Genomic DNA, 13,471 nt, shown 5'->3' on the forward strand with positions numbered 1-13,471 from the left:
TAACAAACTTCAGACTATTTGTCATAAATCTATAAACAGAAAATGAATCAGGAACAATCCTGATAAGAAAAACACAATGACGTGATTAAAGAAAAATGACACAAAGTCACTGATTTCATCTCCTCAAATGTGAAGATTTTCAATCAATCATGAAATGGATCGATACCACCTGCCTGTTTTAGAATAGCAAAGTGTACATTGCACTGGGTGTAAAAAAACAAAACAAAAACAAACATACAGAAGCCGTGCATGAGAAAAACTATAGAAAGCAACAGCTAATAAAAAAGAAGCCACCTGAGAGACATCAAAGCAAAGACTGTAACAACACATTTTCTAATTTGTTTGCTTTTGTTTGCAAGAGGGAAAAGACCACTGAAGTCCTCTCCACAGAGAAAGATGAAAAACAGGATGGAACAAAAAGAAGGGAATTTCTTATTTTTATCATTTTTTTACATGTTAAGGTGCTTTAAATGATTAAAGGATCAATCACTCAATCAAAAAAATAAATTATCAGCAACTATTATGATAATCAATTCATTGTTGCAGCCTTTGTTGCCAGACACTTTTCTTTCCAATAATATGATGATGACTAAACAGAAAAAGTCATCTGGCGCTCTGGGACAATATATTTGGGTTTTTTTTTTTTTACTATTTTGAACATTGTATTGACAAAGTGACTAATCAATTAAACAATAAATATTTATTCCCAAAGCATAACTCCTTCCACTATCATGAGTCTTTTCCTCACTGGTGCAGCACATACAGACAAATAACTCCACACAGCGATGTATTGATACACAAACAGCTGATAAACTGTGACCTCCAATCTGCTGCCCCGACCACCGATAAAGAAAAAAAAAAAAAATCAGCGGAGGAAAGTTATTTTTAAAATCTTCCGTCCTGCTCAGTTTGACATATGACCCGCTGTCAGTTGATCTGATGAGAATTCATATCAGCTCTGACCAAGCACTAAACTCCTCCACAGAGGTGAGGAAGGTGCGCGCAGCTACATCTCTGCTTCTAATCCACCTTAAATGTCACCTTGAGAGAATCGACAAGCCGTTCTCCTGCATGCAGAGCAACCTGGGATGGATGGTAGGTTATGTTGGGGGGGGGGCTGATGCTGACATTGTTACTTTGCTTAATATTCATTACAGTTGCTTCTCAGTTGAGATAAAAAATAAATAAAAAAAAAAAGCCGCAGACTGCAGGTTAACCTTATTTTGAAACTCTGGCTGCAGGACTTTTATTATGTATTACTGAAAGTTGAACGTCTGATTGCAACAGTCAGACTTTGAGATCATTTCTGGTTGACAGTCCATGCCTCATATACACTGAGGGGACCCCCGTAAGGACCCCCTTGCGGTGTCCCCGGACCCCACCCCCGTCTCCCCCCCAACATGCAGGACCTGTTTATGAGCCGTAAGTCAGACCTCCACCAGGCTGCTCCGCTTACTTTTGAAGCCACATGTGCACCGCAGCGCGCGGGCTGCCACCGCTCCGACTCCCGGCGGCGGCGGCACGCAACAAGAATCTCGGTGAGGAGGAAAAAAAAAAAAATCAGCATGCAGCACGACAACCATGCCTTCCCCCTGCAGCTAAGCATCTCCATAAAGTCACACTCACTCCTCTGCAAGCATGCACGCCTCTCATCATGGACAGTACAGAAGAAGAGAGAAAAAACAAGAAGAAGACTAGACTGGCAAGTGGAATGCAAAATGAATGTACCTGTAACTCCACACTGTAGCCCTGATAGAAGTGTGTCGGGAACACGGCCAGCTGATGTTGCACTTGGAGGGAAACTGTATAATCCATTAACCAGAAGATGCTGAATAGCGACAGACTGAGCGGGAGACGCGTCTACTGTTGGCAGCAGTACTACACTGTAGTACAATCTGCCGCTGCTCTCCGCCCCGCTGTGCTCCTATTGGCCGCGCGGCGCTCGGCAGCCGCGTCAATTCACTGGAGGCAGGCTGGGAAGTGGCAGCTCACATCAGCAAATATCATCTGGTCTGCACTAAAACCATTCAGAGGCAAGAAAGATTTGTTTTGCACTAAATTTGTGGCTTTTATTATTAGCACCATTATAGGCCTAGGTCTATTATTACCGTTATTATTATTATTATTATAGTTATTATTATTATTATTGTTATTATTGTTGTTGTTGTTATTGTTATTGTTGCTGTTGTTGTTGCTGTTGAGTAGTAGTAGCCTACTAATAACAATTTTATTAATAATATAATATAATATTGTAATCCTATTATATTTATAACAGTTTTATTCTATTTAAGTTTATATTGTATTATTGTACTTGTCAGATAAAATTACATAAATGTCTTAGTATTAGCCTATTAAATTTATTACACAGTAGACGTGTTTAATATTTATTTCAGTTCACAGATTATATTTCAAGTTGTTTGCACTGCATCATTTTGTATTCTATTGATATTTAACAGATATTTATGCTCTAAGAGAAAATAAAACCCACCGGCTACAGTGGGGTCACTGACAACACCTAACCTATAACCCACATTCACTGTTGTACTTATTTCCACTAAAATAAATCACTATCTGGAAGGCAGAGCTAACAAAATAAACCGACACCAGGAAGCATTCAGGGTCAGCTCACTCTTTCTCTCTCAGCTGATCATTTGGTGGTTACAAGGCTACTGATAATGCATCAGTTTTCTTCATCAGTCATGATGTAACAAAAGTGGTTTGAAAATTATGTTGGCAAATGACAGACCCTTGCCTCAGCTCAGGGTTTCAACAAGTCCTCCAACCTGCACCACAAAACAGCTCAAGCATCAAAGTTCATTCTTGATCTTTGAAATAGTAATTTTAAAAAAACACTCAACTCAAGGTCAAGTTAGAAGCTTTTCCTGTTCAGAAAAATGTCATTTGTAATGGTTTTGGAAGGCACTGAAAGATGATTCAGTGTAGTAAGTAGTAATGTAATGTGTAATGTAACTTAGCATAGAAGCATAAAAAAGATGTTGTCCTGTTACCGGGGCGTCAGATCTGAAGCATCATGGCAAAGGAAAGAGGGTTTAGTGTGTTGTTGGTGACAAGTGTGAGTTCAAATTCAGGCTGATGTTTAGATGGAGGGATGATCATAGTAACAAGGTCTTTATTTGTGTGAATGTGAGTTTACTGCTGCTACAGTCCTCATCAGTGGGATAGTAATTCAGCAGTGTATGGTGGGAATTACCCACTAATTATGGAGCCCTAAGGCTTCATGTTCCTCACAGGACCGTATTAGACTGTTGACTGTTTGTGGTGTGCAGGTAGCGCCGCAGCTACCATGCTACATAAACAGAATAAGTCAAGAGTATGAAATAGATACTGATAAGATAAGCTCCTAGAGATGGCCCCCGCACCTCCTCCTTCCAGGTCTGCTTCAGAATGTGGGTTGAGGTTTGAAGGCGGTGCATAGCTACAGGGCAACATTTATGTGCAAATAGGGTCGGCGATGCAATTTGCAAAATATCTCCACTGCTGATTATTTCAACTAGGTCAGAATATTAGGTCAGTTCAGAATTCGTTTGATGGAGGGAGAGAGAGAGAGAGAGAGAGAGAGAGAGAGAGAGAGAGAAAAAAAGCTAGAGTGGGCAAATGTCTTTCATCTGCCCTTGAGCACAGTGCCCACGGTCCAGATGGTTGAACTGCCACGACAAGCTATGTTTGCAACAGGAAACATGTCACATCCTCGGGGGCTTCCGTGCGTCACATTTACATTTTCGGCATTCATCCAGGGTGCTCTGCAGTTAGCGAGCAGGTAGGTGTTCGGCGGGGTACCCGACTGATAATTGACACGCCGGCTGCTGTAGGACTCAAACTCGTGACCTTCCAGTCGGGGACATAGTCTGCCCCACCACCACCAGGACACCCTGCTCCCTCTGGAGTAGTGCTCTTTGATCACAGCTGCATGTTGGCCACTGAATGGAGCTGTTAGAAGAGAAAATGTGTCAGGGCCAGATGATCTATTTTTGCTCATTTGTAGATTTCTTTGCATCTCATTACTCAGTAGTTAGTGGTGGAATATATTCATGATATGCATTATGGAGGAGTGGTTGTAGCTGAGTGCTGAATATTAATTCTTCCCTCTTTTTACATCGTTTCCAAAATCGGATTCCCACCTCTTTTATAGGCTTAGCATGTCAGCTGCATATTTGCATCAAAGCAAATGTATTTACAGCACATGCACATGGTAGACTGCTGCAGTAAGCAACAAGGGACATAAAAGCAAAGAGTGCCGTTTAAATAACAGCGCAAGAAGCACTAACTCCCAGATATCTCATGAAGCATGAGCAGCAAAATATAGGCCATTCCTAAAGGTTGTGGATTTATGGGTGAAATCCCTGCCTCTGGTAATAGAATGCAATTTCACCAGGCTCCCCGAAGAAAGAGGCAGGAATCGTTTCTCCATAGACAGTGCATTCTCACCAAAAGTTCAAACAAGTGTGTCTGAATGAGAATGTATTAGACTAAACTCAGCAAGGCAGCTGCAATTAAGCTTTTCAAACCTGGCCCAGTTTGTTGAGGGGAGCCTCTGTGTCAGCCTGCAGCACACACGCCTGTCTGTGGCTGGCATACTGTTTTGGCTTCTGTCATTCCTCCCCTTTTTTTTTTTTTTTTTTTTTTTCGTCAGTTTGAGCTGCCACACAAAGAGAGCGGATGCCACCATCAGTCAATCTCTGCCTCGTAGCCTCTAGCAAACAACACAGGCATCAAACTGACTGCGAGCCTGAACGCAGCAGCAAAAGCCAGACGTATAATTTATCCTTAAAACAACTGTTTTAATGGACTTACAGTGTGAGTGTCAGGTGAAAATGGCTGCTACTGTTCTTACTGTATTCACATGAAGCGAGATGAATAGGCCTGAGCATGAGGAGCTTCACACATTCAACAGTCTTAGCAACCACAATAACAACGCGGGGCTTTGTCATCTCTGCTGTGGCCTACTGTACGTGTGATCTATTTCTGATGGGATGGCATAAATTGGCGCTGTGAGTTAAAATTTACTGTTTTTTTTTTTACCGTCTCCAAAACGTCAATAGGAGGAATTCCCTGATGTCTTCTTAAACACAACACACGGCATGGCACACCCTTATATTTCTGAACTTAAAACACTGTAGTCTCCACCAAGATCACTCAGATCATCTGACCACCTGCTCTTAAATGTCCCATCGTCCACCCTCAAAACAAAAGGGGGTCGTGCTTTTGCCATTTTAGCTCCAACTTTGTGGAATGGCCACTTTCATAGGCTGACGTTTTTATAAGATTTCTGTTTATTCCTGTTGGTTTTATCTGTCTTGTGGTTTTGTGTGGTTTACTATGTTGTTTTTATTGTTGAGTTTTATGCTTTTTTTATGTGGAGCACTTTGTGACTGCTGTTTTGAAAAGTGCTAAATAAATAAAGATAATATATCATTATTAAAGGCTTTGTGAAATAATGGAGCTAATCATTCACATCTTGCTGCACCTATGTTAGTGAATGTGTATTTGGTTGTTTCTTGTGATTTATCTATTTGCATGTGTTTTCTGTAGCTGCAGTGCATTGAGCTCTCAGGACAATAAGTAGCAAAGGCAGCAGTAGCATGAAAGGATGGAAGGCTAATTATATTCATGACCACAACACGTTTCTTTTCAGGGAAACACAAAACATACTGTATGTCATTATTCCTGGTGAGGACAGTCTCAGAGGATCCTCTGCTGCATAGAAAGTAAATGGTAAAATGCATTTATATAGTAACGATGACTCAAAGTGCTTTACAATACAAGTTACATTCACCCATTCACACAACACTTCTTTACAAGCACCGCATCTCTATCACACAGACACTCAGGGGACAATATGGAGTTCGCTATCTTGCCCAAGGACATAGCGCTGGAAGAGCCGACGAACGAGCCACTGACCTTCTGATGGACAACTCCCTCTACCTCCGGAGCCACACTCGCCAAAGACATGTTTAACCTTTCCATACTTTCTGGCAGAAGAACTGAAAAATGTGACAGCTAACGTCTCGAAAAAGAGGAAAGGAGCTCCACCTACATAAACTTAGACTCAGAGAGTTTATGTTTGACTCAGACCTGGACAATGACCAATGAACACCTACCAACAAACTCCTCTGAGACGCTAATAACCAAGTATGCAAAACATCTTCAAGTCACAACCTTCATCAGTGCTAAAACTGCTGCGTGTGTGTCTGTGTGTCTGTGTGTGTGTGTGTGCGTGTGCGTGTGTTTGTGTACCCCTTCATGTGCTGCAATAGTGTGTGTGTGAGAGGAGGCAGTGGCCGTGACATGACTCAGGAGGAGCCCCTGTTGCTCCTGCTGGACTCAGCCTGCTTCATGTAGCCATGTGTTACATCACATTCTGACTGCAGATACTGTGGCCAAAATCCCCAGCAGCATCAACAGCCCCAAGCTATCTGCTCTCAGTTAAATATCTCCATACTTTTATACTCTGCACTTTTATATATACTGCTAGTGTGGGAGCAGAGCAGGTTAATGTGTAAAGACACTGCTTTACCTGCACAGTGACACCTGATGTAAACGGCCCGATCACACAGCAGTGACCCCTCTCTCGCACAGGTTGTTGAAGTCCCTATGATCTATTACATACAGATCGCTATGAGGTATATTGCATAAGAATTATACACATCACTCGAATATCTAATATACACTGATAATAATAATATTAATACAGTGACGAGATCCCAGAGATAACTCCACCATATCTAAGCTGAGTTTGACTGGGTGATATTGAGTTTTTAATAAAAAGTCAAAATCAGCCAGGTACATTCGTACACACACAAACACGAGCACACACACACACACACACACACACACACACACACACACACACACACCTGGCAAAAAGCACAGAGAGGGTAGAGGCAGACAGATGAGACAATGGGCCCTGGAGACAGACATGACAGCGATGGAGATGACAGGTGAAATAAGAGTTTCACTGATGCAGGGAGCAGGGGGATCAGCCAGCGGGGCTCTCTCTCTCTCTCTCTCTCTCTCTCTCTCTCTCTCTCTCACACACACACACATGCACGCACACACACTTATAGCTCATCGTACCTTTTTCCTGCAAATTCTTCCGCTTCTTTCACTCAAAGCTCTCATGCATCACTGCACAGACTCACGTATACAGGTGAGGCCTCTGATGTGCACAGACAAGAGATGTAAAGTCATTCTTCCTCCAAACACCCGACTAAATTCACAGGGAGGAAAAAAAAAATGTAGTGGCAATAATCATCTTTCACCTTTTAGCATCACCAGTTTTAAAGCAGGTTGATTCATTGGCTGTATTTATCTTAAGCCCCACTGGTACTGGATTTATGATGGAGGTGGGGTGATTTTTGTTCCAGCTATAGGTCTGTGGAGCCAAGTGCAAAACACAGGGAGGTATTAAAAAATATTTATTGCTGGTTAGAGGGATAGAATTTGAGCCAGGGTCGAGCAGGGCAGAGGGGATGGCCGGGAGTTTCCAGGGAGGGGTAGGCTGAGCCAAAGGGGGCCCAGGGGAGAGGACCAGGGCTGGCAGGACGGGAGACAAGGGCCGGAGCAGGGCAGTCAGGACTGCAGGGAGAGCAAAACAGGTTAGGCACTGATAACAGGCAACAAGCAAACGACAACAGGTAGTTAGGACAGACCGCAGTCAGGCAGGGTGGACGTGGCAGAGCCGGGTGTTTGTAGAAGTCTTGATAACAAGCAGGTGGGGCTCTGCTCTGACTCCAGCACCTGTCTCCACTCAGACTGCAAGCTGGGCAGAGGTGGAGGTGACAGATTTTAACATTACCTGAGCTGGTTAGTGATCTGTGAACACTTTTTCACCCCCACCCCGGTAATAATAATCACAGCCTACTGTTCCTCAGCAAACTCTCTGGTCCTCCTGTGATTTAAATCCCATCCTAACCCTTCTATGATTTCTGAGTGGATTTATGTAATTATTGTACTTATATATCTGTACCCTACTTTGAGTATCACTTTGCCTCTTGTCTCTTCCTCCTCTTCAACTCCCTCTTAGGGAGGCTCTTGGTTTGCTTTTTTGGCTTTGACATGTGGAACATCCACATCTATTACAGACCATATACCATAATTCCCTAATGGCTAAAATGCCATCCTGAATAGTGAGTTCAATTCCCCACCTCCCCCTGTAATGTTAATCATTTCAAGAGGAGTGATACCTGTAGGAGTTGAGCACATCATGTTCTGGAAAAACAACTTCCTAAGTGATGAGAACATACAGTACATACTGATTTTCTCCAAGCTAGCAGTGCATGTAGCCTCACATAATCAGTGTTAAGTGTAAATATAAGACCTTATAGAATCTCTGGGTTTAGTTACTAGCAAATGTTTTCTGCCAGGTTTGTAAGTTTTTAGAGCTATTATATGATATATCATATGATATATTATATTATATTATATTATATTATATTATATTATATCTACAGAAGGAAAGGAAATATGATTGCTGCTTGTATTATTCTCAGTGCCAACACTATACTTTTACAACACTACATTCATTTGACAGCTTTAGTTAATCATTACTCTGAAGGATGAAATGATCGCAAAACAAAATGCTAGGACTACTACGGGTACTTGAATTCACCAGCAGGACCCTTTTCCTCTTACACAATAAGAACAAGGATGTTAACATCATTTTCCCTGAACTTCAGTTTGTTACCCAGTACTGTATCTGCAGAGTCCCAGTATTTACAAAAAAGTATAGTATAAATAAAAGAGTAAAATGTATTTCTTTCTTCTAAATGCCCAGTTGTTACTCCCCTGTTCCCCGTGGTCGTGTTTTCTTCCACTGTGTCATGTGTACATTTGTACATGATTCATACAATAAAACTGCACTGTAAATTTCAGGCTGTATTTCAAAGTGTTACCAGTAAGTGTTTTGTGACTTTGCAGATGTTTTCATCAAAAAAATGTGAAAGAAAAAAAACATGATTTGGACAAATTTACATATATTTTCTGTTGTCTATATATACATATCATTTGCAGGAGGCAGGGTTGACTATAGGGATACAGGTTATTTTAACTAGTTAATTTTAAAGATTCCAGGACCACAGGTCAAATATAGAATCTAAAGGTTAGCTGGTTTTCATAGGGTCTCTGAATATAACACATACAACCCTGTTGTCTCATGGAAATTACATTTCTATACAACTAAACTACAACAGCAAATACATTTTGAAGGAAACATAATAGCGACCAGATTATGTTTTTTCATTAACATAATGAGGGTATGTTGTTAATTTACATATCTGGCAAATCTTGATACTGAACACTGGAATGAATCAGGAGTTTATGAATCAATGAAATGTTCACAGACACCATGTTTGTTTTCTGCCAGACTATCTGATCTTGCAGTACAATATCCATTTGTAATGACAGCAGCATTATTTATGGTTTATGTTTAGACTCTCACAGCACTTGGTTAAGGTAGGGGAAAGACTGTGGCCTGGTTTAATACAGATCAATAGTTTACACTCACGATTTTTCCCTCACCCTAACCAAAGTGCTTTTGTTTGCGAAACCTAACCACAGACTGTAGATGACCTGGGTCTCTGGTGTGACAAGTCCTGTGCTTTTAACACCTATCCGCTCCTCCGACCACCTCCTGCTGGCTCTGCTGCTGCTTCATTCATTCAGAAAATGCATTACCTCTGAACATGATCCAGCCACGGAGCACGTTTTTCTACAAAATGTATTTGCAGTTGTAAAGAAACGTAATTTCTAGAGGACAGGGTTGGCCTGGCTGATCACACATGGGTCACTGTTGACTGGTGAGTTTGATTGTAACCTCTCTCTCTCTTTCTCTCTCTGTGTGTGTCTCCCCTCTTGTCTGTCTCTCACTCTCTAAATAATGCAGGCCTTTTGATTTATATTCTGCACAGGCCCTGGTGGTAAATGGGCAGATATGGTAAGTGGACATAGATGGCTGGACACACTCTAGCGCTCCATTGTTGAGTGCTTGATTGAAATAGTTTGGTGCATCACGGGAGCACACCAGGCAATTACTCACACACACACATTGCAATTATGAGACTAGTGTGTGCAGTTGGGTAGGAAACAAGCAGAAAACAGACTTTGCTGACAGCTACATGCTCGCGGATGAATGAAGAGGTTTCAGGCGACCACAGTGGAGACCTGCAGCCTTTGAGAGTATCGTGGTCTTCGTCACTGACGGTTAACCACTCACTAATTTTTCTGTCAATGTGGGTGAAAACAGCTGTGAGCTTATAAGCAATAAAACACACCTTGTTCATTTTGATATGCATTGGACTTGTGCTGCTACAGCCATGGGTCTGATATGACCAACAGCTTACAGTGGCTAATGCTGGCTAATGTTAACAAAAGTCTCAGTTTTAGGCGCCCAAAAACTCCAGAGTAGTGCAGAGGCCAGGGGTAAACGTAGCAAAACAGATGCATTTTAGAACTAAAACATATTATTGTGGCTGCAGCCTTAGCTGACTCTAAGGCTATATCGCAGTAACATTAGCAGTTGCAGCTGTGTCTGTCAAACTTGTGAGCTCATTTTCTATCTCCACCACCTCAAATATTTGTCCCTTCAGCTGCTGAGTGCTATACATTCACCAGCAAGTCGCTAACCTTTGTCTGTAGTCTGGTGCTGCCCATGTAGCACACGGTAGATTTATCACAACTTTTTTGGTGAAAGCATCTGCCTGCTGAACCAGAACCGTAACGTTGCTGGCCATAAAACCATAAATTGTAACTAAAGATGTACATAACCTCCGTGATGTCACCCATATGTTTCTGAAAAGCAGTTTTGAAGCTCAGAGTGAGCTACTCTACCGTTGCCATCTTGGCAGTGCCTGACTCTGCCGAACTCTGGGCTAATCCGAAAATGGGCAAAGAGGTGGGGCATGTGGAGCTGAAACTTTGGTGAATGCCGGTTTGCGGCAAGCATACGCTCACCCAGCTGACACTGAAAGCAGCGAATCCTCAATTATCATAAATTTAAGCCTGAATAAAATTTTAAAAAGTGAGTTAACTAAAAATTCAACCCCTATACATTTGCCACAAAGGGGCTAATTAGTTATAGAGACCAAAACCATTTTTGGCACTTTAACATGGGAGTCTATGGGGATTGACTTGGTTTTGGAGCCAGACTCAGTGTGGTGGTCATTTGAGGTACTACAGTTTTAAGCTTCATTTTTTTGTCCCCGGATGTTGTTGCTTGCATAAAACCAAAACAATGAGCTGAAAGATGCTAAAACTCTCCACAAAAAACTACAAAGATGGGTGATAATATTCACTGGATTTTTTACTATTATATTGTTAATATAAAACTATTGATTAGTGCAGCTTTAAGTTGCAACTCTTCTGGAGTTTAAGAGCTTACAGCCCCTTGTGTTAGGAATTCTATCTTAGATAACTGTTCACATTAATTAACACCACTTTACAAAAGTGTTAATTAGTTATTTCTGTCTTTTTAGCACTGTTTTTTTTAATATTTCACTAATTCTGTAATCTGTGCCTCAGAATTTGAAGACATCTTTAACAACCACAGAGCAGGATGTAGCAAGGCTGAGGATGGAACTGGTAATCCTTGTGCTGCTACACAGACTCCACAGTCTGCGTCAAGCTCTTTGCAATCTGGCAGGCATGCACTGCTGAGACCAAAATAAGACTGCCAGCCCAAACACGCAGCTCTGAGTCAAGGATCCCTTGGCAGCGCACTGTTTTCCCATCTTTACCCCCTCAAGGGTGAGAGTCTGCGGGTCATCACAGGCATCGCTCTATGAGCTACAGTATATGAAGCTAGCGGCCACTACTGAGGGAGCTATGACTCCATCCGGCTGTGAGGGTGTATCACAGTGTACAGACTTGACCTTCAAGATGAATGTAACCTCATGTCCCCTTTCATTTCTTCCTCTTATTCACAGAGTTTGCTTTTAAGGGACGTTCAAGACAAAAGAGTTTCTGAGCTGCATAGAGAGATTCATCATCCCCAGACTTTTATTGGCATTATAGGTAATTGAGTTTGTAAACGTTTTTACCTAATGTGAATTTATCTTCATTAAAGGAATTTTGTGACAGAATTGTTTCTCTGCTCATATGAAACCTTTATCTCAGAACCTTATGTGCAAGTCTAGAAACAGTATTTGCATACAAGTTCACAGGCTGGTGAACATGTGCACAAACATACCTGGCTTGTTTCCAGTCATTACACAGCTTTCGTATGCTTAACATGGTGCAGCTGTTTGCATGACAACACACGCATGCAAACACATTCCACTTAGGTGCACCCATAAAATGAACAGACACACATATGCTGACAGGCACAAGTGCACTCTGACGTACACTTAATACCAAGGCAGACAGTGAAAACAAGATTGCTTGCTTTTAATTTTGCTACATAAATCAATAGTACAGACATTTTCTGCTGCTGTGATGAATGTGTCTGGCAGAACGTCTAAGTCATCTCTACCTGGAACATCTCAGGGAATTAAATTCTGTGAAGTGCAAAAAATATTTTCAGTGCTTCAATCTTGGAATCTGTTATGGAGAACATTATTCAGAGCACCGCTACCACTACAACACTTACTGGTGCTACTGATACTGCACAGTCTCCACTACTTCCACCACAATTACTACCTCCACTTAAACCACCAGTGCTGCAGCTGTTTTTTGTGTTACTTGTTCTTGTGCTGCCCCTACTACTAATGTGAATGTTATTGATGTACAATTTCTACAGCTGCTACTGGAGGCGGCTCCTCCATTAATCGTAAAGTCGGTGGTTTGATTCCCAGCTCCTCCAGTCCACGTGTTGAAGTGTCCTTGGGCAAGAGACTAAACAGAACTGTATCCGAGCTCTGTTCTGAACCACATTCTGAACCCCAAATTGCCCCTGTGCACTGTATGAATGTGTGAGTGAATGGGTGAATGTTGCTTGTATTGTAAAGCACTTTGAGTGGTTGATATGAATAGAAAAGTGCTATATAAGTGCAGTCCATTTACCATGTATTACTCAATGTGGATACCACTACTATTTATATTACTAGTAGGCTACCATTACTGTACCCCACTACTATATTACTGGTACTGCTATTACTGATGCACATGCCACCATCACTATGTTTTATGTACTTCAATTTAAACTATTAATATGACTCTTACTACGTCCAACCAGCCATAGTGGCTTTTTTCATATTACAGCACTAACCAGGTTGTTTTTGGTCGTTAGCGGGCAGAGTTTGACATCAAACTCAACACAAACGCACAGGCTTTGTGACATGTTATGGCTTAAGTTGTTATGGCAAACGTGTTAGCAAACAGTTGCTTATTCACACATCCAACATACTTAGCATTAATGGAGTCATGGCTCTGCCAGCTGATGGACCAACCTTGTCTGCAGGTTGGTGCTAAGCAGGTAGTGCAGAGTGGATTTATGTGAGGGTTATATTTATTTATCTAT

At 41.7% G+C, this 13,471-nt stretch overlaps 1 protein-coding gene across 1 annotated transcript in view; it reads right to left on the minus strand.

The window, feature by feature from the left end:
* Positions 1 to 1,815, minus strand: part of zmat4 (zinc finger matrin-type 4) — a 144,873-nt gene extending 143,058 nt beyond the window's left edge. The window contains exon 1 of the mRNA XM_022752943.1: positions 1,729 to 1,815. Within this exon, the coding sequence (XP_022608664.1) occupies positions 1,729 to 1,815 (87 nt within the window). The remainder of the gene's footprint in view (positions 1 to 1,728) is intronic.
* Positions 1,816 to 13,471: the final 11,656 nt, after the last annotated feature.

Source organism: Seriola dumerili, unplaced genomic scaffold, assembly GCF_002260705.1.
Source record: "Seriola dumerili isolate Sdu_G_001 unplaced genomic scaffold, Sdu_1.0 BDQW01000017.1, whole genome shotgun sequence".
Lineage (NCBI taxonomy): Eukaryota > Metazoa > Chordata > Actinopteri > Carangiformes > Carangidae > Seriola > Seriola dumerili.